At 45.7% G+C, this 23787-nt stretch overlaps 1 protein-coding gene across 4 annotated transcripts; it reads left to right on the top strand.

Annotated features, from left to right (window-relative positions):
• The first annotated feature begins 3427 nt into the window (after positions 1–3427).
• On the top strand, positions 3428–23682 carry TSPAN15 (tetraspanin 15). 4 transcript variants are annotated; one of them, XM_067299496.1, is made up of 9 exons: positions 3428–3523; positions 8101–8286; positions 10477–10551; positions 13252–13347; positions 15309–15425; positions 20247–20294; positions 21620–21736; positions 22205–22405; positions 22552–23682. In XM_067299496.1, exons 1-8 carry the CDS (start codon positions 3428–3430, stop codon positions 22355–22357), a joined length of 888 nt encoding a protein of 295 aa, XP_067155597.1. In that variant the 3' UTR covers positions 22358–22405; positions 22552–23682. The 4 variants fall into 4 exon arrangements, with proteins under 4 accessions (XP_067155597.1, XP_013801071.2, XP_067155599.1 ...); XM_013945617.2 differs by having other exon boundaries at positions 22205–23682; XM_067299497.1 differs by lacking the exon at positions 3428–3523 and adding an exon at positions 6844–6924 and having other exon boundaries at positions 22205–23682.
• Positions 23683–23787: the final 105 nt, after the last annotated feature.

Below are 23787 nucleotides of genomic sequence, written 5' to 3'. Positions count from 1 at the left end.
CGGTAGTCGCTGGCGTTGCGAATCCCCACGTATGTGACCAGGTGCTGCTGGAGAGACCTCAGGATGCGATGTCTGATGTCCTCCTGCCCTCTTTCTCAAGGGATGCAATGTCGTGCCCAGGGAAGATGCTCCTCAGCAAGGGCCTCCCTGCCTGGCACTTCCACTTAGCTTGCAGAGCAACCAAAACCAAAACCAACCCCCCAAACCTCTGAGTTCCTTTTCCCCTAAAAAAGAAAGAAAGGGGGGAAAAAGAGAGGGGTGGAGGGTTTTCCAGGTCAGTAACAGGCAGTCTCTTCTTTTAGATTATCTTTAGGGCTAAGGAAATATAACTGCAAGTATCAAGCCATAAAGCATTTTAATCCGAGTGGAAATCCTTCTGCTTTGTGCCAGGGATTTTCCAAAGCACTGGGTGTCTGGACTTGGTGGTGGGACGAAGGATGCGTTATCATCTCTGCCTGCATGACTGCTAAGCGCGAGGCAGCAGCCGGACTGGGATGGATTTTCTACAGGGTTTAGGGGACTTGGGAAGGAGGTGGAGTCTCTCGCAGGCAGAAACTAAACAACCAATTTGACATCAAATGTAATGCGGCAAAGTGGTGCTTAAAACTCCCCCTCTTCCCCCCGCTTTTGTTTTGGAAATAATCTCTGAAATGGCTGTGCTGCTACCGGGATTTATAGGCATAAATGCAATCCTTGTGTTTCTAGAGCGCTCTCGGGCTTTGTGGGGTCTCTTGTAGCAAAAGAGAAAATATATTTGCCACAACTGCAGCAAGGCGGTCTTGCTCTCTGCAACTACGCGGAGGTTTGCCAGCGTTTTTAATAGCATGTTGCATTTACTTACGGTGAGTGCCCAGCATAATATAACTCCACCAGCTGTATTTAGCAGGTTTGATATGATTTAATTCATTTGAGTGACTGTGCTTTCGGTGCTGGAAGGGCCGCCAGTCAGTGCTGCAGCATTTGTCAAGGCCGGACCTGAGCTGGGATTTCCAGTGAGGCTTCAGCAGAAAGCCAGCACCCGGGGTCGATCCTGGTGTTTCTTTACCTGCGCTGCCAAAGCTGTTTGCAGAAAACCGCTGGCTTTGCACACGCGGGGGGGAGAGGAGGAGGAGAAGGATGTGGTGCACCTAGCAAAGGGGAAGCCCTGGCTCTCGTCCCTGCTCCGAGGACAGGTTTCTTTCTCACTGTCATCTTTTGGATAAACTACATAAAACCTAAACAGCACGTCGAGGCTGAGATTTCAAAGAGTACTTGGCATTGGCCCCATGCCTGCTCTGCTCGATGCTGATGTTAAAACCCACTTGCAGATATTAAAAGCAGTTTTCAGGACTCGGAAGGCTCCCGCTTCGTAATGCTAAGGAAAAACTCGCCCTGGGCATGTGGTGCCGGGATGGCGATAGCTTTCCAGCTCTTGTAGCTCCTGGAGGTCCAGCCATGCCCAGCTCCTCTGTAATAGAGCAGATTTGTCAGTTTAGGGCCCTTTTCACTGGTGGGGCCATCCAGACAGGTTCAGCTTGGTGTCTTCCCTTGCTGCACTGACTTCTGAAGGCAGCCGCCGGTTCACCCATCGTCTAACCCAGCAGCTCTTCAAAGCAGCCCTTCTCTGATGCGGTATTCCTAAAGAGTTGTTCGATAGAAATAAATGCCTGCAGTACGATGATTAATATCTCCTTCTCCTCATGGTGGACTTTGCCTCAGGTAATCCCACTCGCTTCCTTACCTGGAAATGACCAAAAAAAAAAAAAAATCAGGTCTCTTCTCAAATGGATTGCTAAGCCATTTCAAGCTGCTCTTGAAGGTCTTCCATGGACGCCTCATTAAATAGCTTATGAACCTTCAACTTTCTGTATACAGTGCAGGAGGGCTTTTCATCTGTTTTGCAATATGGGCTCAACGGCTTAATACTGTTCTTCAGATTGTCTCTGTGGCTCACTTGAATCTCTCCAAATTCCAAAGAGAACATGAGCAAACGCCTCCAGATGTTTCTCAGAGACAGCAAAGATGAAGTGCTTTCTGAATCTCCGTCACAGAAAAAAAAATATAAACAAGTGAAACAAGTGCTTAGAAAAAGAGCTGCACTCTTTTTGATGTTTCGATGGTGGAATGAGAACCACTTGGATGACTTTGGCTTCGAAGATGGTCAGGAGGGCGCCTGTGCCTCCTGGGAAGCCCCATAACCTTCCTCGGACCCGTGTGCCCCGGTAACTGGTGTGTGTTAAGCAGGCGTTAATCGAAGCGCAGCCACCCTTGTGTCAACATTTCCTCATCCGAGTCACTGGGGACTCGCTTTCCCGTATAGGCACCCACGCCTTGCATGCATTTGCTGGTTGTGCACCGACTAGGTTATGGGCCTGGAGGCCTGCCAGCTGCCGAGCGGGGGCTCTTGGCCTTCCGCCTTGCAAACCAGAGCAATTTGTGTGAAGGCGGGCTCCAAATTCCTCCCAAAAGTCACGCTCGCCTATGCCTGTGGTGCAACCCCCCCCCACCCCCCCGAAACATGTTCGGAGATGCACTGGGAAAAAGCGCTATCTGCGAGGGGGGTGTTGGGTTTGGCTGGTTTGTTTGCCCTTTCTATTAAGGGCAAGATTGTCGGAGGCCGAGCGTGACCGCGCTGACGCACCAGCTCGCGGGCTGAGAGATGCAAATAGAAGATGTGGCTCTGGAAAGTCATAAAGGGTGAATAATGCCTGTTTTATGTTTTGGAAAAATAATGCAAGGGTAATCGCAGAGACTTTAATCGTTGTGCACATTGGACCTGGCTTTAGCAGGAAGAACTTTGCCCGGGTGTTTGACTGATGTCTATAAGGTGTTACCAGTGTGCGGTAGACTTTAACATTGGAGTACTTGCATTATACGCAGCGTGGTTTCCAGGCTGTTTTCCAGGCTGGCCTGGGCAGTCGCTTGGCCATTCCTGCCTAAAGCCCTGGCGTGGGGCCAGCGGCGTTAATGCACTGGTGCGGGATAACCGTGTGCCGCAGAAACCCTGCGAGAACGCGTCTGAAAACTGGAGCCGCCGCTGTTTTCGGGGACGAGGGCCTGGAAGCATTGCGTTATGCTTTATTGTCGGGAATGCAAAAGGGGGAGAGCGACTGTGTCGCCGGCGGGGACGCTTCCCAGAAGCGAAGGCCCGCAAAAGCAAGGGGGCTTCCTACAGTGCAGTCAGCCGTGAACATTATTTTTATGCTTAAAAAATACAAAAAAAAAAAGAAAAAAGAAGAAAAAAAAAGGGGGGGGGGGTTTGGTGACTGTTGCTGGATCAGGAGCTTCCAGCGCTGCTCGCCGCCCTCCCCGGCGCTGCGACGGAAGCGGGGCGGTGCCGCGCGCGCTCCGCCCCCGGCGGCAGCGGCAGGCGGCAGCGGCAGGCAGCGGGAGGCGGCAGCGGCGGCAGGTGCCGGGGCGGGCGGGGGGCGGCGGTGGCGGGCGGAGGATGGCGCCGGGGGACGCGGAGCAGGCGCGGTACTGCAGGCACTTCTCCTACCTCTGCCTCAAGTTCACCCTCATCGCCTACTGCACCGCCTTCTGGGTGAGCGGGCTGTGCGTGTACAGGTGTGCGTGGGGTGTGCGCAACAGGTGAGCGTGCCGGGGTTGTGAGTGTGTGCACCTGCGTGGGGGTGGGGAGTTTGCAGGGGGTGCGTGCGTGTGGGGTGTGTGCATCCGAGGGTTGTGAGTTTGCAGGGTGTGCATGTGTGGGGGGGGTGAGCGAGGACCAGAGAGCAGCCTTGAGACTGTTGTTAGTTGCAGGTTGTTAGTGTGCCAGGGGTATCGTGTGCGGGTGTCTGTGTGCGGGTGTGCGCAGGGGGTTGTGAGTGCCCGTGGGGAGAGGTGGCCCAGCGAGGGTGTGCGGGGTGTACATGTGAGAAGTGGTGGTGGTGGGGCTGGGTGTGTGTGCCGACCGCGGGTGTGCGCCTGTAGTGTGTGGCTGTACGTGCTAGAGTGTGGCGGGCTGTTTATGGGGCCCTCGGCTGCCGTCTCTCAAGGCAATTTGGGGATTAAAAGAACTTTTTCTGGTCCCCTGGCTGCCGGGCGGGTGTTCCCAAGCAGGGGTGTGTTCTGCCTGTTTTCTGCCTGTACCTAATGCTTCAAGTGTACCCGCGTGGGAGGAGGAGGAGGGAAGAGACACTTCCTCCCAGGGAGTGCTTTCCTCGTGCGTGAAAGTACACCGGGATTTTGCAATCGGGTGGTACTTGCGGTGTTAATGGCCCGGCTGCCTCACCGCCTGTCACTCTCGGGGTGTAGCTTCATGGCATCGTTAGGTATTTATCGACCAACTGGTTCTGGCAGAAAGCGACGTGAAGAGGTCAGAATCTGGCAGAGAAAATCGATCTATATGCAAAATATTTTGCTTTCCCTCTCTCTGGTGGAGGTGGGCAGGTAATGTTTTTAGCAGCTGGAAAAATGAAGCCTGCGCCCTGGGAAACCAGTTAGGCGGTATATAGGGGAATTCATTTTTTGAGCTTTTGGTTAAACAGTGCTGTAAATGTTTGCAACTTCAAACACGTGCCTTGCTTGCTGCCTGACCCATGTTTCGGACACCGCTTCTTAGGCATATTGCTGGGGCGGTGATTTAGTTCTGCTGTTTTGCGTTCTGAGGACTCTTTCTTAAATTGAATTAATTACGTTTACACAGATAGCTATGCTCCCCGCTCCCTTCTGGCACTGGGGGCAATTCCCGGTGGGATGTAGGAGCGCATCTAGTAACCGAAAAAAGGCAGTTCTCAAGCGCTTCTGCGCGCGTCTGCCGAGAACAAAACGCCTTTCAAAGAGCAGAAGAATTTTATTTACTGCTTGCAATTGTTTGCTCTGGATTTTCGGCATTCTGGCCTTGTTCGCGCCTGACGGCTTCAGTTTCGCCGAGGCGCCAGGAAGATGGTTTGCCCTTTGGGAGAGCGCGGCGGGCACGGCGGCGGCTCTTGCAAGGGGGGAGGCTGGGGGCCGATGGCATTTTGTTCCTGCAGCGGGTGTCGTTTCGTGGCCCGTCCGCGGTCCGAACACACAGTGCATTGTTTGAAGTATGTTGCATAGTTTTCTGCGCCCTCCAAATTCTGCATTCTTCTGGTTTAGCAAAGCGGATCTCATTAGCGGCGAATATCAGTGGTGCAATTATTTTTTTTCAGTGGTGGTAGCATAGTCTCATTGAATCCTTAGGTTTTTATTAGCAAAAATAGGAGTAGAATTTGGCTGTGGAATTTAAATAATTAGTATTGTCTTTCTTAATTTTTTGGCATTTTTAACACCTGGAATATACTTTTGCTGTTTTATGGGACTTTGATTTATGGGATACTGAGAATATTCAAATTCTTCACTGCTGTCGATGCTGTTCTGGGATATTTGCTAAGCGGCGAATATCCCCAATTCAGGTGCCCAAGGTTGGTAAAAGATGCCAGGGACTAGATAATTCTCTGGGGATTCTGGTGCAGAGACGGTGTAGTTGTCATCCTTGTCTTTTTGTAATGGATCACGATTAGAACATTTAATTAAAGAATAAATACTAAATCTTCATATTATATATTATATTCATATTTTTAATATATATAGAGAGAGGAAACATTCAGCACATTGAGCAGAGCATACTGTTATCAAGCAGGCACAACTTTTTACTTTATATAACAGCAAATGCTATAAATAAAACGTTAAAGCCAGTAGTTAGAAGAAAATGCTTTTCCTTTCCCTTGGGAAAGCAACTCCTCTGCATGCAAAGCCCCAGAGAAAGTCCCTGGTATTTGCTGGTGGATACTCGTTTAATGCAAGTCAAGGCCAGCGAATTTTTCCTGCGAGCACAGCGTGAACTGCGAAGTTCGGAGCCGTCGTGAAGGATGCAGGATGTAAACAGTATGTGTATTTGGGGGCTGCCTACGCAAAAGCGGGATTTCCATCTGTGGCTGCCGGAAGGGAGAGAGCAGCCGGCATTCCCGGCAAAGAGACACCGCTGGGATCAGATAAGTTTTCCAAGTGGCGCCGGCTGCATTTCATTGAAGCTATTGGTTTGGGCCCTAGTGAAGGTTTAAAAGATTTTTGTTTAATACTTAAAAGCATGAAGGGTGATAAAAGCGTAAATACTGTTTATGAGGAATGAGGATTTTAGTGCGTACCTAGGTTTTTCTTCCTGTTGTAGTGTTGCGTGCTCCGAAGCCTGTATACGGGCTGGAAAACCCGCAGGTGCCTGCTACGCCGTAGGCGCGCGTGAGCTTTTTCTTTGCCAGCCGATGTTCTCCCGGGGCGCAGCAGAGGTGCTGAGCGCCGCCGCTTAAATCCCCCCCCTTCCCGCGGCACGTGCTTTTCGCCTGTGCAGGCGTCTAGTGTTTCTGCTCACGGGCAGCTTTAAAACTTAAGATGCTAAAGAGCGTGTATGTTTTGACGAGAAGCACACCGCTCAGGAAGAGCTATTTCAGGAAAGCGTGGTTCTTGGGGCTGTACGAGGTGTTTTAGGGTACAGAGCCGGCGTTTGAGGTCGTGGCCCATACGGACGTGCCGATTTATGTCAAATTCGGTCTGAGGTCCGTTTGCTTGGTAAAGACCGTATCTGCCCGTGAAAGTCCATAAATGCATTTTTGCATCGATGACGGTCATCCCTACTCTTTGAAAGGCCTAGGATAGGAAGCTCCTGAGCTAATGTAAAATCCGAAGTTAAGTAACGAAAATTGCTATTAAGGATCTGCATTGCATAATGGTTCTTTAAAAATCAATAGACTTTGCAAACGTTATGTTCTGTAATTGCTGTTCTATGGTTTTGAGACTCCTTCCTCGATTGTTATACCAATATTTAAATATTTCACACTTATTTTTATTGTTTTCTGCTAGAAATGTAATTTATAATTTATTACTTAATTAATTTTTTAAGGAATAAAGATAACACTGCAAAGCAGCCATGAAGCGATATAAAACCCTATTATATATTACAGAAGAAACAATCTGGTCATATAAATGGTAGGTTTAAATAACTGTTATTTGCCTAATGCGTTTTCTGTGATCCATAATCTTACAGTGCAATTTCTAACTTTGTCAGAGGGGAGAGTTACTTTGAGTTTGGTCATATTAAACTTAAGTTGCTTTAATGAATAGATCCCCTATACTTATTTTTATGGGTGAATCATTTTGAGATTTTTTTTAAGGACAGTTTGGAGGCATTTCTCACTTGTTGTCCTTTGGATTCATTATTCTTACCTTTAGAAAATAAAGAATTTCCAGTGAGTTGTATTTATTTCAAAATATCCAATAATGGTAATTTTGAAAACAAAAAATTCTTTTAGCGGTTGGGCTCGTGATCCCGCGCGGTCGCTCCGTGTGTCCGTGAGCACTTTGCTGGGGGAGCACCAGGTCGTATCTCAGCCCCCCGCGTGATTAAGGAACGCGGTCTTGTCGCTATTGATGGGCAGGGAGCAGAGTCTTGGTGTTTGTCGAAACGTCAGGTCAGAAAAGGTGGATGCTGTTTATTTGTTTGGCAAACGAACTGATTGTGATCTCCGGGGTTGTTATGGGTTGTTCTCTGAGAATATATCTGGCTTTAAGCTGGCAGTTAAATGTTTCCACTGCGATTTTTGTGATTAAGTAATGTGGACTTTTTTTTTTTTTTTTAGTGTAATTCAAAGTGACCTGCAACATGCCAAATATGCCAAATGATTCTGATTTAGCCATAACCACTTTGATTGAAGCCCATATACGTATGTTTCTCTGTGTGTATAAGTATGCATATCTGTGTGTGTGTGTGTATACATATGGAGAGAGAGAGCATATGAAGGAGGAATATTAATGCCAAGACATTTGGTAATTTCTGTGATGTACCTGATTTCAGATGGGCAATAAATTAAATTTTAAACAAATTGAAACATATGTAACTGGGTTGAATTCCAAATTGTTAAGACATTATTAAATAGATTTCTTAAATGAACAAATCTCTCTTTTTTTTTTTCTAACTCAGCTTTTTTTGCTATAGTCTTTGAGTTTTTTATTCAATCTTTTGCTAGCAATTCTTTCATGGATTATAATTGGTTCTGAAGTAAGTAGTCACAGATTCATGTGTGCTCATACTAATAGAATTTCATCTCCGTATTTACTGGGGAAAAAAGAATAACATCTGTGTTTTTCTGTTTTTTTCCATTTCAGATGATTGGAGCATTTATTCTTGGTGTTGGAATTTATGCAGAAGTTGAAAGACAAAAGTACAAAACCCTGGAAAGTGCCTTTCTAGCTCCAGCGATTATTTTAATCCTTTTGGGTATTATAATGTTCTTTGTATCTTTTGTGGGTGTCCTGGCTTCTTTAAGAGACAATTTATGCCTTCTTCAAGCAGTAAGTGGTTATTTTTTTTAATTCTTCATTTTTATAGATTTCATAGCTTTTGCTTTTTAGTGTCACTTGAAACTAAACCCGTAACCCTTCCCGTGTCTGCGTTGTGTTGAAAAATACTTCAAGCAGCAAACTGTGTTTTCCTTTTGATGAGTATTTAAGTTGCTTTTTTGATTTAAATTGAATCTAAAATGCGCCGATGGCGGTGGCCCCCAAGTCGTGGCCCGCGCTTGCCTGGCGATCCCGGGGAGGGACCTGGTGCGAGGCAGGCTTTTCGGGTTAGTCGCCGCGGCAGCTGGGGCGAGAGGCTAAATGCAGAGAGCAGTGGCGGTCTTTGCCGGCTCTTCCCGATGCTTCTCGCGCCGTAGGGCTGCCTGTGGTCTTAGAGATGACGGTCCTAAGGGAGAAATAACAGGGACCAAGTTTTTCTCTCCAGTGCCTTTGAAAGGGCAAGCTTTAGGGTAATTCCTATAGAATCCTGTGGTTGCAAATGAATATTACGTATACCACGAATTTAAAGGAAAATGCGAAAACATAGTTTTCACCTGCACATCAGTTTGATCTAAAGAAATGCCAAATACACGGTATATTACATAGGCTAAAGCAAGAGGTAACTGTGAATTTTTAAATCATGCCAGAACCTGACTGGAAGTGTTGTGCTGTCATTCCCTCAGAGAATATGTCCATAGATGGTAATAGCTGCTTTAATTCCCGCTATGGTATTGCTTCCTTGTCTAACGCGTAGGACCTTTTCTGTTCATGTTGTGGAAGAAAACCTGGCAGGGTATCGGAGCCAACAAAGTCCCTAATGTCCGTTTCTAAGACTGATTTTTGTGCCTAGCAGAAGAAAAGACACCTGTCCAAGAAATTCGTGACACCGATATTGGGTATCGACAGCACAAAGTTGAACCGGTTTTCTGAGGCGAACTCTTTGCTGCAGGGCTTTGTCCATGGCTTTGTGTATCTAGGCTTCCGTGAACGATGACATGTGTTTTCCTGCCGGAAGTCGTGTTCAAGGCGGAGGAAGAGTGTGGAGAGGAAAGAGGAAATTAGTAGCCAGAAATACAGAAAATTCCTGCACTCCATCCAGGGTTTGGGGTGGAGGAGACTGTAGCAGTTGTTCACATCTGACTTCCTTAAAGCACTCATGACGAATCAGGAGAGCAGGGGCACCCAGGACTAATGCCGGCTATATATCCAAAGCATACCGAAAGGGAATAGCCTTCACCTTCTGGAGTGAACATCAGTCATAGGTCTGCTCCTAGGGCTAGAGAGTCTTTTCAGTAAGAGATCATACAACTTCTTTCCTGATGAAGCGCACCATTAAGAAGCAGACCTAAAATCACGTGAGAGTGGTCTTTTATACATAAAGAATCCTTTAGATTGGAAAAACATTTCCAGTACTGGCACATCTCAGTTATTTCATGCTGTTGCTATGAAATACATTTTGCGTACCCTTTGATAAGTAGTCACGTATGTGTATGTAGTGGTCGTGTGCGAGTGCATTTGTGAGCATATGTATATAGCGTGTGAAAAACAAATTGAGACCTAGCAGATACAGTTTTTCTTACCGCTAAGCATGCTAAGTCCTGTTAGTGCTCCTAGCGGGACCTCTACTGCGAGCCGGCTTGGTAAAGCAGGATTGTTGAGTTCCCGCTTCTGAAGCAATGCACTCAAAATGTACCAAGCCCTGAATTTTACTTTGGTTTAACACTGGTGATTTAATAGAAAATGGTTTGGGCTTCTTAAAGCATTGCTTTGCCAAGAAATGAAAACTAACAGATAACTACTATCTTTGTAGGAAGCATAAAAACATAATGTTCTGTGTGTTTTGTAGCAGTTCATTAACATGCTTCTCTAAAAACTAGGATGCTGTTGGAGAGAGAAGTATCTTGGCATGATAAATGCATCTATTAGTTTTGATTCTGTTCAAAGCAGAAAAATAATGTTTCTGCCAACTGGGCAAAAAACCAGAATCAGTCAAGTGAGAAAAAGGCTTTTTTGTGACATGAACAATTTCATAAAAACAAAAAATTTTTCATTCTTTCTTTAAAATTTTAACTGAAATTATACCAGAAAACTGCTAAGTATGCTGGCAATTGAATATTATGGACTTAAGCACACTAATTGAAAGAGTAATTGAGATTTGTTTCTTGCCCTCTTTAAGATCTTACTTGCAATTGTTTTCTGCAGTTTATGTACATCCTTGGTATTTGTTTGCTGATTGAACTGACTGGTGGAGTTGTGGCACTGATCTTCAGAAATCAGGTGAGCAGCTCGTTTAGGTGTTACTCACAGCACCTGACGTTGTGGCTATGCTACTGAGCAGATAAAAGGTTTTAAAATTGTCCTGTGAGCATTAATCGATGGAAGTCTAAAAGATGAGTAGTGACTTCTCAGGACCTTTCACGTTAGGAAAGAATGGATTGGCCATCAGTTCTGCAAGAGAATTTCAGATTGGAGAATTTGGAGAAAAATCTGTTAACTAAGAACTTGCAATAGAGGCAAAATGAGTTTCCAGCTCTTAACATATTACAAAATGCTCTTTTCACTTGCCTTCCATGTCTCAGACTACTGATTTGGGAAGTTTCCAACTGGGTTTGGAGACTCAGCCATTTCTTAGTGGCCAATATGTTTTGAATGTGTTTTACCTTGTGTATGGTCGTCTTTTCCCTGTCTGAATCCCCAGGCAACATAACTGATTTCTAGAGGAGACCTCCACCTTTCACAAGCTTGCTGTAACAATATTAAAAAACTTTATTCTTCTAAGTGGAAAGCAGACTATTTTGTTTCTGTTGGAAGAGTTTTAAACCATAAATGTGTTTACCCCGTTAAGTACTAAATGTCCGTGATTTTGATTTTCTGCTTTGTTTTTTAATTTGGCAAAGAACATATGCATGCCGAATAAGACCTCTTCCCTCATCCCCCCAAATCCTACCTGTCTCAGTTCCAGAAGTCATACATGTTTTAAGAAGTCATGTATTATTTTATAAAGAGCTTTTTAAAAGATTTTTTTTTAAGATCCTGTCTATTGTTATTATTTTGAACCAGAATTATGTTCTCCCTGTCTAGTCTTTTCCCCTTGCTTCCTGCTCCGCTGAAGCTGTGAGCTTGACTTGCGGCAGTGGAGTTACCTGCTCTTCTAAAAGCTGCCGTTAACGGTGGCCCTGGATCTATCCTTGACCCCGGGCAAAGGGTTATTCCGAATTGCATTCGGGGTGCCAGGTTACGTCCGCGCGGAAGAGGTCAGCGTGCGCAGTGTAGGAGTGGGCATCATGGGAAAGAGAGAATTTGGTTTATAGTGAATAAATATCTGGCATTTACTTAGTTTTCTGAGAGGATGAGGAAGAATTGCTTTTGGCTGCCTCTCAAAGAAAAGGTATTGTGTTTTATGCGTTGGGTGGTTTCCTGACACCTTTACTGGCTGTCTTAGCAGGGTAGCTGGGCTCCGGGATCAGGTTTTTATTTGTTTTATGGGGCTGATGGAAAGTTAGGGTTAGTATGGGGAGGAGAAGGAAGTAATTAATAAAAGCTTAGTGTAATAGCCTGCATTTAAATGCTGGTGGTTTTGCATGGCTCATTTGTTTTGTTTTGGTTTTTTTCCCCCCCCCCCCCCATTTCTTTCTGTTATTTCCTTCTCCAATCTAGGAAGTTCTGTTGCTTTTCTCTGAGTCGCGCTTATCACAAGAAGCATCTTCCAGGGGCACGTATTTTCAAAGAAAACATTGCTTACATGTCTGCTCTTGTATACAGCTTGCCCGTTCACCTTAATGCACGAGCAGCATTTGAATGTGTTGCAACAATTAGAACTCGCAGGGTCACGTGGATATTCCCGAGAGGATTTTCCGTAGTAGTCGTGTATGTTTGGTACTCGTCCGTTTTACGGTGTTGATTTGTGACTTGAAAATGCCGTGCGGTATTGGCGTTTCTGCCCCTTTGGGTGAAAGCAGTAGCGGCTGTGCCTCCGCGATGCTGGTACCCCAGTTGGGTAGCGCTGAAGCGCCCGCTCCGCGCTCTGGCTCCCGCGCCTGCTGAGGCAGCAGGGCGTAAGCTCGTACGCCAAGAGCGGTGTCAAGTCCCCAAGAGGCAATAAAGAGCACAAAACCCGTCTGTATTTACTGCTCCTCCTTCCTTCCTTCCTTCCTTCCTTCCTTCCGGGCTTTGATGGACCTGGAAAATTCTTTGTTATTTCTAATCTTTCCTGTGATGGCCATGCATTTCTTTTGTTTTCCAGTTTCTAATATGGAGAAAATAATTATAAATATTTCTGGTTTCTTTTTGCTCTGTAAGGATCTAGCTTTGAGCCTTAATTATAGCAGCTTTGTTGAAAGGAAATTGTTACGTTCTGGTTATGATTAATCTCCATTTTTGGTTGGTTATGATTATACTGGATATCGAAAAGAAAGTACTTTTTTTCCTTGTGTCCTGAGCTTTATTGGTTTAATTTTTAATATGCTAAGCTGAAGAAATACCTTTTTATATCTGCTATCACTCCACTGCCATATTTCTCAATATCATGACTGTAAAACAAACAGATATGAAATCTTTTCCTCTTCTTTCTGTTGAAGCTGTAATAAAGTTCTTTATCAGACAGTTATGGACTCCTTGGAAAATAAAACATTGTATGATTTGTTGAGACAAGATTCAGTGTCTTATCTCTGAAAGCAGTCAGTAGTGAGGACCAGTAAGGGGAGAGGTGCAGTATTACTGGCACTTGTCATCGCAAAAAGTGCCATACATCTGTGCTTGGTGTTAGGTGGAGAAATCGGTGAGACCGCTCACTTAAAAGCAGCTTACAGCAAACGATAAGGCCTTGCAGGACTGCGGTCTAACTTACATTTGCGCTGTAAGTGCTTAAAAAAGAAGTTTGTCCTTTTATGCTCATCAGTCACACTGTCACTCTAACCTGTTCTTTAATACCGTTTCAGCACACGTATCCGATGAATCTTATTGTGATTTGTCTTCTAGACGATCGACTTCTTGAACAATAATATTAGAAGAGGAATTGAGAATTACTATGATGATCTAGACTTCAAGAACATAATGGACTTTGTTCAAAAGAAGGTTGGTTTTTCTGGGAGTACTTGGATTCCACGCGGTGCCGAGATGCAGCAGGTCCTCAGTGACAGCTTTGAGCTTTTCCAGCGAGGTGATAATCCCGTTCTTATTGACAAGGGGGGTTCGATCCCGTGCGTCATCCGCTCTGCAGTCGCTGTGGGCCGGGATCCCGTCGCGTTCCAGCTGGCACTGAAAGCCCTCCGACGCCCTGCGCAAAGGGAGTACCAAATGCAGCTCTTGCCCTGGTAGGGCAAGATCGTGCAAACATTTCCTTTGACTTTAATAGACTTAGAGGGGCCCCACAGCCAGATTCAGCATAAGTTCCAGCTCAGTTCCTGTGCTTAGTGTTTCTACAGACTTTCAAAAGCTTATAACGAACAGGAAACTCTGGATAAAGAGAAATTGCGTGGAAATTAGACTGTGTGAATCTGGGCCTTTGCCTTTTTTCCTCAAGGGCACATAGCAAGCTCTTTAGTAAGGTTTTTATTCAAATGAAATGCTCGTGGAAGCATGTACACCTGTAGCTAGAGTTCAGAAATTACGTTGAGCGCAGCTGAACATTACTTAATAGCATGTGTAGTTGACTCATAGCCTTTTTTTAAGGCTGCTGTGTTGAAATGTTTATTGGATTACTTAAGAGTTCTGCCATGCCGCTCAGAGACCATGGAAGCAGCAGCAAATGTTCAGAAACGTGCTCGCGGTATCCATATGATGCGAGTAACCGTGCCAAATAATAAAAGAAGTGTTGGCTAGGAGATGGTACGTACGTTTTATGGCATCGTTATGGAAATGGCAGCCTGCTTTGAAAAACACAGTTAACATGGAAAGTGTGTCAAAAACAAACCATCTTGAGGAAATTTTGTCATTATACTTTGTAATGTTTTAAAGTTTCCATGCACTCCCAAAAATGATGTGCCATTACAGCAAATACAAATGTTAGTGATTAAACTAACTCCTGCTTTTCCCCTTCATTTAGAAATATAAGTTGAATATTTGTATTAAGGTAGTGCAAACTTACAGTATTTGTTTGCCTGATCTCAATTCTACTAATGAAGTTATACCCAAAATATTTTGGTGTATGGTTTTTTTATGCCTTGCACGAACGCTTTCATATTTTAGATTCATGTGTTTGAAGAAACATAGTCAAAACCCTTAAAAAAAATTTTGGAGGGGTACATTACAACTCAAGACTGACCGAATCTAAAACACTTTTAATAATATCCAGATCTGAAAAGATATTTTTTCTGAAATCCAATCTGAAAAGATTGGAGAGTGGCACTTAGTACAAGGTGCTTTGCTCTGATGCCTGGTGTAATGGCTGGATGAGTGATAGAGGAACATCACACTTATCTTTCCTTCCTTTCACTGTTACCGTTTCCTGGTGCAGTGACAGTATTTGTGCTCTCAAGGAGGAGGAGAGCCCTGGTACCTTGCACCTTGCCTGCTTTGACGGCTGGTGTGAAGAAGTTGCATACTCCTGGAAATGCAGCTGAACCGATCGACCACGGAGAGTTACGCTGGCCTCAGCCCTACCTCTCGCAGAGGTTTTCTGTTCTAAGTGCCAATTTGGTCTCTCCCTTTTATTTGGCATGACCATAAAAGCATTCCTTTGGATGCAGTTTTATACAAGATACAATATTAAACAACTTTTCTATTTGGGGTCAGAGCCCTTTCTTCTTGAGTTTGCACCCATCCCTGTACTTTGACTGATTCTATAAACAGTTGGGAGATTTAGATATTTGTTGCTTGATCTAATGAGAAAATCTGTTTTCCCCTTTTTTACATATTTTGCTTGCGAATATGAGTATACTTCAGCAATACATATATGGTGCAACAGCAGAATTGCTAGGTATCTGCCTTATTCCTCAGCGTTCTTGAAGTAACTGCTTGTATTCTTGCTTTGTCCTCCAGTTAACAGAAGAGCTGCTGTTAAGGTGCGACTTTTTGTCTCTTGTGGTGTTTTCCAGTTTAAGTGCTGCGGCGGGGAGGATTTTAAAGACTGGTCGCAGAACGCGTATCACAGCTGTGCGGCGCCGGGGCCGCTGGCCTGCGGGGTGCCTTACAGCTGCTGCATCAGGAACAAGGTGAGCCTCGCCTCTCCTTCCGCTGGCCAGCGATTCCCCGAACCGGTTGAAAGAACTACCCTCGTACGAGGAATGCCTTCCCGAGAGGCAGCCTGGCCCCGTAGCGGTGGCCTCCCGCCGCTGTGACGCGCGCCGGGGCGTGCGGGAGGGTGCGTGGGAGACGGGAGCCAGGGGTCTGCGGGACCCGAGAGCTTGAAAGGGAGAAAACACTGCATAACCCGGCTAGGCGCCGGTCCCTTTTAGCGCCCGCTTTGCCTGCAGCTCTGCCCAAACTCGGTGTTTTAAAGGGCTGCGACGCGGTTGCACCGAGTGCTGCCGCTTGTTTGCATTCGTGTGCGTGCCTGCGCCCTCAGTCTTCCTCCTCCCCTCTTCCCTCCGTCTTCATAAAGGTCTCAGTCATTCCGCTGCAGCGTCCTGGAAACGCAGAAGGGGCCTGGGCCTTTCTCCAGCCCGGCGGTAGGACCGCTAGCCTGGACCGGGGCTACTTGATTAAGTTTTGCTGATTTTTGTTGTTGTTTTCTCCCCCCCTCCGGGGCTTGCTCGGCAGGAGGCAGCGTGCTGGCTCCGGCTTTGCCGGGAAACCCGGGCCCTGATTGCTTCCGTGGGTGGGGGCTGCGGTGATGTACACCAGCTGCTGTTGGAGGGAAAAGCGGAAAACGAGGCCATGCAGAAAAATCCTGAACCAAATATGGGTCTCCCTCCGAAGTGGGGGCTGGATCCTCTGAGAATCTGGTTTCTCAGTCTGCAGCGAAGCAGCATTAAACGGTCCTGACGGCACTCGGAGCAGGCGTTGTGCTGCGGGTGGATGGTTTTACGCAGGCGCTGCCTTTTACGTGCCTTTTAGCGTTTTAATCCACCGCCCTTCGTTTGAAGGCTGAATGCAATGCTAAATTGGATAAGGAAGCATTCCCTGGTTTAAAAACACTATGGGGAATCCCTGCCTCACTCGCTTTCTGCCTTTGGTGTGAGCGTGAGACAGAGAAGTTAAGCGTATGTGAAAGTTAGTGTCTGGGGCCGTGTGCGTGTCGGGAGGCTGCGGATGAGTCCGTGCCTGGGTCCCGGTAGGCAAAGCGCTGTTATCGTGACGGATAACCTGCTGGCGCCTGCTAGGTGCTGCCCTTTCAAGGTGTGCCTTAGGCTGAGATGGTCAGTTAAAAAAATGAAGAAAAAGGGAGTAATTCTCTCAGAAATCCTGCTGGATGTTGCTAGGAAAAAGGTGTTTTGTGTTTTATGAAAGCGTTTATTGCATAGGCCTGCGCATTTTGTGTGCGCGAGAAGAAGTCTCTTTAAATCCGTGCTGCGGTCTGGTTTATTCTCAGAAACCGAAGCTAAAGAGTCATGTTTTAAATCGTAGGTGCTCAAGAATAAGAAAACTGCGTGTCTGAAAATATTTTATGCTGGACCTCAACAGCACTAAGCTAAGCACTAAGAGTTCAGGTTTTTGCCCTCTCTCTCAATTGATGGTGCAGGAAAATAGTGATGACTAGTGTAGAACAATCTGGCTTTTTAATGGTGATTCAAAATAGCGCTTGTTTTTGTGCATCTCACATTTCTCTATTGAAGCCTTGTTTCAAAACGCTGTTTAGTTCATGTGTTTGGAAATAGAGCACTGTGCTCCGAGGAAAACAGGGAATATATTCTCTGTACAGAGGAAACTAGGGAGGAGGGGATGCCCGAGAAGTCTTACTGTCAGTGACATTAACCGAGGGGCAGGGAGAAGCCCCCAAATAACCTGCAGACTCCTCAGTTAAGGGGAGACTTCAGCAAGTCACCGTAATCTGTTAGGGCTCGCGGCTTCGCTGCACGCGGCCGTGGGAGCCCGGAGCCGTCGACGTGCCCCGCCGCCTGCGGGGAACCTCGCAGCGCCCCGCGGGTTCGGCGGCATGGCACGAGCGCCACGGCCCTCTAAAAAAAAATAAAAAAAATCACAAGATGAATAAATCTTGTATGTTTGACAAATGCTTCCAAATACAGGCTGGTTTCTGTCCTGGAAAACTACAGATATGGTTTGTAATTACTCATTCACTTTGTAGTCATGGAAAACTCGTGTTAATGTAGGAGGGTTGGATTCTGCTGCTCTTAAGAAAGCTTGTATTAATGTGAGCCGGATCTGGATCATGCTTCTGTTGAGGATTTATCTTCCAGTGAAAGTGTTTATTAAAGATTTACACTACTGTAGCTGAGATTAAAAAAATAGTCCCCAAATGTTTATAAACTTCTGCTTCTAATGCATTTATCTCCATTGTGTACATTTTCTTGTGCGCTGATGTCTTGTTAGCAAATGCTGTGTTTAAAACTGAATGATGTAACCACGTTCTTTGTTGTCAAATATTTTACTAATGGCTGTGTGTTTATCTGTTAGGCTCAAAAGTTTTGCAAAATATGCAGTCGCTTGGAGCAGGAGCGCAGCACATTGATGCCTAGCACTGCAAGCGTAGGCTTTCAGGAGTATTACCTAGGATTCCTGAATGGGTATTCACTGTGTCTGCAGAATAGGTCTGTGAAATATTTGGACTTTTTTTTTTAGAAATGCATTTAACCTGGTTTTGTCAGCTAATTGCACGCTCAAGGTGAGAGCCCAGATGTTGGGTTCTCTAGAGAAAAAAAAAAATTTAACCCTGATTAATGTTTCTGCCATTTTGTAGAAGATTTTCATGATACAAACACGTATTCCTATGCATATGCATACGTGGGTGTAATTTGAAGCTTTGCCGTGGATCCGAAGTTTCTGAGTAAAAGTCTAGAATTTGTGCTTCTGAATGGATGCCGCATTATGCAGCGTCCGCGTTGTGGTTGGTAAAGAGATAGGGTTGTGTAAGAGCGCTGCATTTCTGGCCTTTCTGGAGGCGCCCAGCAGCCCCTTGGAAAGCAGATGTCCACCTAGTTTGTCGTGGAGCTTATCTTAAGGGGCAGAGTTATCTAGGAGCCCTGGCTGAGGGGCACCAGCATTCACAGACCGCAAGCATTTAGAAATCTCATTTCTACCTCGTGTTTTAGTTCTGCGGCGGTGTGTCTCGTTAGGGTGGCTCTTGCTGTGCCCTCTTTTCCCTTTGCGCAGTCTCATTTTCATCCTTATCGTCGGCTCTTTAACTTGTTCGTTGCTTCAGCTGATGCTGGTGGGCTTTGCAGGAGTTGATCGGCAAATGAAGGATGGTGTTTTTGTGTTAGCCTTGACCAGCCATCTAGAACGTCAGGAACCCGACCAAGCTGTTAAATGGCTGCAGGAAATGCCTTAGTAATCCGTGATAAATGCAGACACTCGCTCTTTTTTCTTGCAAAGTGTTTACCCAAGCGTTTGTAGTATCAGACGTTATTTGGGTCCTAGCTGTTTCGGAGCTTAAAGTTGTCATCGTAACGGGATGATGGCCTTGTTAATCTGTGGGTTTTCCTAATATGCTATGTTAAGTTACTAAGGCCTTAAAATTAAAGCTAGCTGTTTGGGTTTTGGCACCTGGAGCATTATAAATTCTCTCGTAGGCTTTTGTTCTCCTCTGCAGTATCCCACATGGATTTACCAGCGAGTTTGCTCATTAAACGTTTTTGGCCGAAAGAGATGGAGTCGCTCAAGTCACAGACCAGCCTTGTGGCCCCAAATTGCCTGTATTCAGCAGCAGGAGAAAACTCTAGTTCGTTGCACGTCTCCTAGTGTAACTTGCATTACCTTGCAGACAGCCAGTGCTTGTCTTGTGAGATAAAATCACGCCTGAGAACAGCAGAGGGTCCAGTTGGTTTAGAGACTGGTCGGTAAGGAAGTTGTATCAGCACGCACGCGCGGTGCAGGTGACTTAGCAGCTGCATTTGTTTTCTTTTCTCTCTCTGGGAAGTTAGGGTATGCTTACGTGGTAGAGCAATGCTACGCAGAGTCACCCAAGCTGCTTGCACACTGGTAGCAGTATTACTATTATTATTATTTATTATTATTGAGGGCAGCAGGGTAGTCACCCAAAACTGCCTTTGCTAGAATATGTTTCAAATGTCTGGTGGCAGGACACGGTTACTGGTAATGCCGATTTCTCTAAAACCGCATAGGGCTCTATCCAAACCTGGCTGTGGGGGGCCCAGAACAGGCCCTCAGTATTCCCCATTAGAAGCATTTTCCTGCTTTTCCCCACGGCTGGTTTTGACACAGACAGACCATCATATATATATATACAGGCTACACCACCTTGTTTTCCAGCTGTCCACCACATCCGTGAATTACAGGGCAGCCCCACCACACTTACTGCTCGAGGAGAGCCACAGAAACAGGGAATTTTATTTTTTATATATATATATATATATATATATATATATATATATATAAAAATAAAAATTATATAATTTGGGTTGGAAGGGACCCTGGGAGATCTCCGGGTCCAGCTGCATCCTTCAGCACCACTGTTTCCGTTAGCGTTGTTGTTTCACTGTGTTTTCACCGTGATTTTGTGTGGTCGTCTTGCATTATTAGTGACCTGTCATTTTAGCCGTTTCTTTACTCTTTGTGCTCACTTCCCATCCGGAAAGACAGTAACTGTATCAGTTACCTGACTGGTGTTTGACTATTCTCACAGTCCTGGTAGTCTTTTACACCTTAAGTTGTTTACACAGTTTTCTTCTTTTTGTGCACGGAAATGTGGAGACTGTGTGTACGCCCCAACCTTATAAATATGGTATAGAAACAAATATATACAGCTGAGTTCCTTAAAAACGTTCTTTACTGTGGTGAGAGACTGACAAGTCACTCGTAGCTGGGTGAACAAATGAAGAATGAAACTAATTGTTTTCTGTGCTTTTCGTTTTTTGTTTTTTTACAATATTTTGTATTTGTTGTTCTCTTTTCAGACAGACATTATCAACACTATGTGTGGATACAAAACTATTGACAAAGAGGTAATGTAACCAGCAGCACCCTCCTGTAAGGGTGAAGCGTTCTGCTTCTCTGAATTCCTCCTGTCAGTTACAAAACAGACTTAAATCTACCCAAAAGTCAAAGTAGTCATTATTCTAGACTTTATCTGCAATAACCCTGTTTTCAAAAAAAAAAAAAAGAAGTTGGTTGTGAAGTGTTCTCCTCCTTGTATCTCCCCTGACTCCTTGTCTGGCATGCTGGAAGAATCCCTCTCTGAAGATCACCCCCTCCCCTTGCAGTGACTGCAGTTGATATACAGCAAGAAACTTCAGGGCTTGATGTAGTCACTCGGGTTGGGGAAAGCTTTTAAGTAAGCCAAGGTTTCCCTCTGAGTAAAACCAGTTTCTGTAAAGCCAACTTGGTTGTTCTTAAGTATCCTATGGTGGATATTCTCTTTTCATGTGTTCAGTACTTGCTGCTGGAAGAGGCATGGGACTTCCCGGCTGCTGTCGGCAGCCTCCCTCCCAGTCCCTTCCGGAGCAGGACGTGGCCTCGTTCGTGGGAATAGCCCCGCTGGCTCCGGAGCAGGGCCTGGTGGCTAATTGGGGAGTGATTAAGCACGGAAATCAGTAGTTTGACTGGCCGCAGTTCCCCGCTCGGAGCTTTGTGCTGCTAGCGCGGGGCGTTAAACCGCTGCTGGCCCCGAAGCCCCTCTTCCCCGCTCGCCTGGGGCACTTGGCGCGCGATGCCCCTGCCCCTTGTTAGCTTTGTGGAGTACCAGTTCTCTCTGCATGCGACCTGCCTTCGTTCACATTTGCTGGTTTTGCCTTAATCACCTAAACGCCCCGGTCCGGCTCTGAGGCACAAAGCACTCGAGCATGTGCTTGACTTTGCCCCATTCATCTCCCTGGGGCTACTTGCAGGCTCAAGTGCTTGGCGTGTTGTTGGTCGGGGTCACAGTGCGCTGCAGCTTGCGGGGCTGAATCCGAAATCCTCTTGTCCCTGACCTTTTAATAGCCTGTTGCAGGGCACTTGGTCGGCAATTTATGTTTTTCCACTGCTGCGGTTCCAACTTGGAGCTGAAGATAAAAGCTGAAGAGGGACGTCTGTGTTTTCCGTGTGGCCTAAGAGCAGAATCGGATGTATTTCTTTTAGAAGAGTGGTAGAAAGAGAGAAAATTGTAAAACTAACTTGTTCAGATGCAGGAGAAGTGAGGGATAGACTGAAGAATTGGTGATGAGGTCAAATTCAGTGGGTTTAGAGAGGTGTGAATAAGGACCGAATTTGACTCCCCGAATTCTGCGTTATCACGTGTTAGTGTATCATGCTTCCAGTGTGACTTCTGTCTTAATGTGTTATTTTACAGCGTTTGAGTGTTCAGCATGTTATATATGTCCGAGGATGCACAAACGCAGTGCTTATTTGGTTTTTAGACAACTACAGCATCATGGCTGGTGTTCTGCTTGGTATACTGTTACCACAGGTAAGACGAGGCCCATGCATCGTGCCTTAAGGGAAGCATCTGATTCGTTACTGCGGCAGGCAAAATCCCGTTTGGCTGCATTTAATTACCATTTTTATTTAAATTTAACATAACTCATGTCATCGGTGCCACTCCGTTGATTTAGTAGCAGTACTGTAAAAGGTTGCAGTGTTTGATACGTGGGGTTTTTCCAATCATCTGCTCCCCCTAGTTGTGTCCCCTAAGACTTTCTGGTGCTCGGGGATGCAGAGGTGATAACGTTTTGCTGTGTTAGCTGATCACAAATGTGTTTCACTCGTATCCCTGTATGCAAAATGCCCATCAGAAGGAATAGCAATGTGAGAGTCTATCAGTATACGTGCCCATATATCTGATGCACGTCTGTATGGTCTGCAAGAACTGTACGGTAAGGAGCATTAGCTGCGCGGTGCTTGGTCTCCTGCTCAGAGATGCCTTTGTGTTTTCCAGTTCCTTGGCGTGCTGTTGTCTTTGCTCTACATAACTCGCGTAGAAGACATCATTACTGAGCACAAGCTGAGCGAAGGGCTTTTCGAGGAGATGGGGCAGAGGTCTGAACCCGAGTTTGCCGGAGCGGGCTGCTGCATGTGTTACCCTGGGTGAAACCTCGGAAACCTCCGACGCACTTGAAAAGTGAATCAACCTGTTCCGGTTTGTACCTGCTTCTGCAGCTATTACGGACTATGGGTGTAATTAATCAGCGCTAACTCTTCCGGTATTTTTAAAAACAGCACATCGAAACCAGAGTGTGAATTCTCTCTACCCCGTGACCTTGCATTTTTTTTGTGTCCCTCGAGGCTGAGTGCGTTTCGGGTTGTCGCAGGATCTCGGCAGCGTGCTCTGGGCTGGTTTCGGCCGAGGACCAGTTGGTCCGCTGCGCGCCCAGCGCTGCTCCGCGGCCGCCCGCCCCTCTCGGCGCGTTCGGTGGTGCTGCCCGCACGGATGGTTGTGCCGGCGCCGGCGCTGCAAAGGACGCGGATGCTGCTGCCCGCTGCTGGCCTGCGTCTCCCGCGCCGCCCTCGCCTGCGTTTCCCCCGGGAACTTTCCTATTTAGTTAGGAAAAACTAAATGTTTTCCCAGTGGTTACCGGGTGATATGCAGCAAGGAAAACATCTTCCTGGGAAGATTTGAAGTTTGTGTTTAAGTGTTTGCCATGTCAAATTTTATTTTCTTACCGGTTCCGAAACGGAAGAGAGATTTCTTACTGATCTAAATGGTAAATATTAAAAGTGTGTTTAATAATTTTTTTTTATGCTAATCTCGATCAATATACTGACAATAATGGATGTAACGCTGAACACTTTCATTGCTCAGTGTTTTGTGCCTTTTAATAATGGGGCAGATGCCAACGTTGAATCAGTCAGGTAATGCTTTGATATGTTTTTAATGTGATCTATTACTATATGGCTTTTGTATAAGAGTTATGGGATGTTTGTGTCTTGTATGTATTATATTTTTCCTCTTGAGTAAATTAACCAGCCAATTTATTGGTTTTGGCGGGGGTGAATTCTATATATTGAAATATTTCCAAATTTGATTCTTCTCATCAAAATAAAAAAATATACTTTTTTTAAAAAAAAACATAAAGATTTTGTTTAAACTGTTTTTTGTATTGTTATTTCTGAATCAAGTGTGTCCCTCAGTTGCTGAATCAACCAGTAGAGATACCTGAACTCTAATGCTGGCTTTGGCGCTCCCCGGCCTGACGCTCCGGACAAAGTCACTAAACTTCTGTGCCTTATTTTTTCTTATTTTAGTGCAGTGGAGACAATACCTGGGAAGTCACTGAGCGGGCTAATCTGGTTTTTTGTTTCTTTTTGGTTTTGGCCTGAGCATTTATCTGCCGTGTTTGCAGCCCCAGCCAGACTTGCAGATGAAACCCAAAAATAGTTATTATGATGTTTCAAAGAAAGAGGTACGGGATTCGAATAAAGCATTTTTGGTTTCTGTTTTGTCATTGTGAATCTCTCCTTTCCTGATGCTGCACTTAGCAATACAGAGGAGCATCCGATGTCGTTCCTTCCTTGCTGCTT

The sequence above is a fragment of the Apteryx mantelli genome, chromosome 7 (genome assembly GCF_036417845.1).
Source record: "Apteryx mantelli isolate bAptMan1 chromosome 7, bAptMan1.hap1, whole genome shotgun sequence".
In the NCBI taxonomy this organism is placed as follows: domain Eukaryota; kingdom Metazoa; phylum Chordata; class Aves; order Apterygiformes; family Apterygidae; genus Apteryx; species Apteryx mantelli.
The sequence above is the reverse complement of the archived record's forward strand: the minus strand, read 5'-3'. Positions and strand labels throughout refer to the sequence as shown.

Coding starts and splice junctions, on each gene's coding strand:
- TSPAN15 (XM_067299496.1), top strand. CDS start 3,428: ATGGCGCCGGGGGACGCGGAGCAGGCGCGGTACTGCAGGCACTTCTCC. Junction 15,426..20,246: donor GCTGCTGCATCAGGAACAAG/GTGAGCCTCGCC, acceptor TTCTCTTTTCAG/ACAGACATTATCAACACTAT. Junction 20,295..21,619: donor ACAAAACTATTGACAAAGAG/GTAATGTAACCA, acceptor GTTATTTTACAG/CGTTTGAGTGTTCAGCATGT.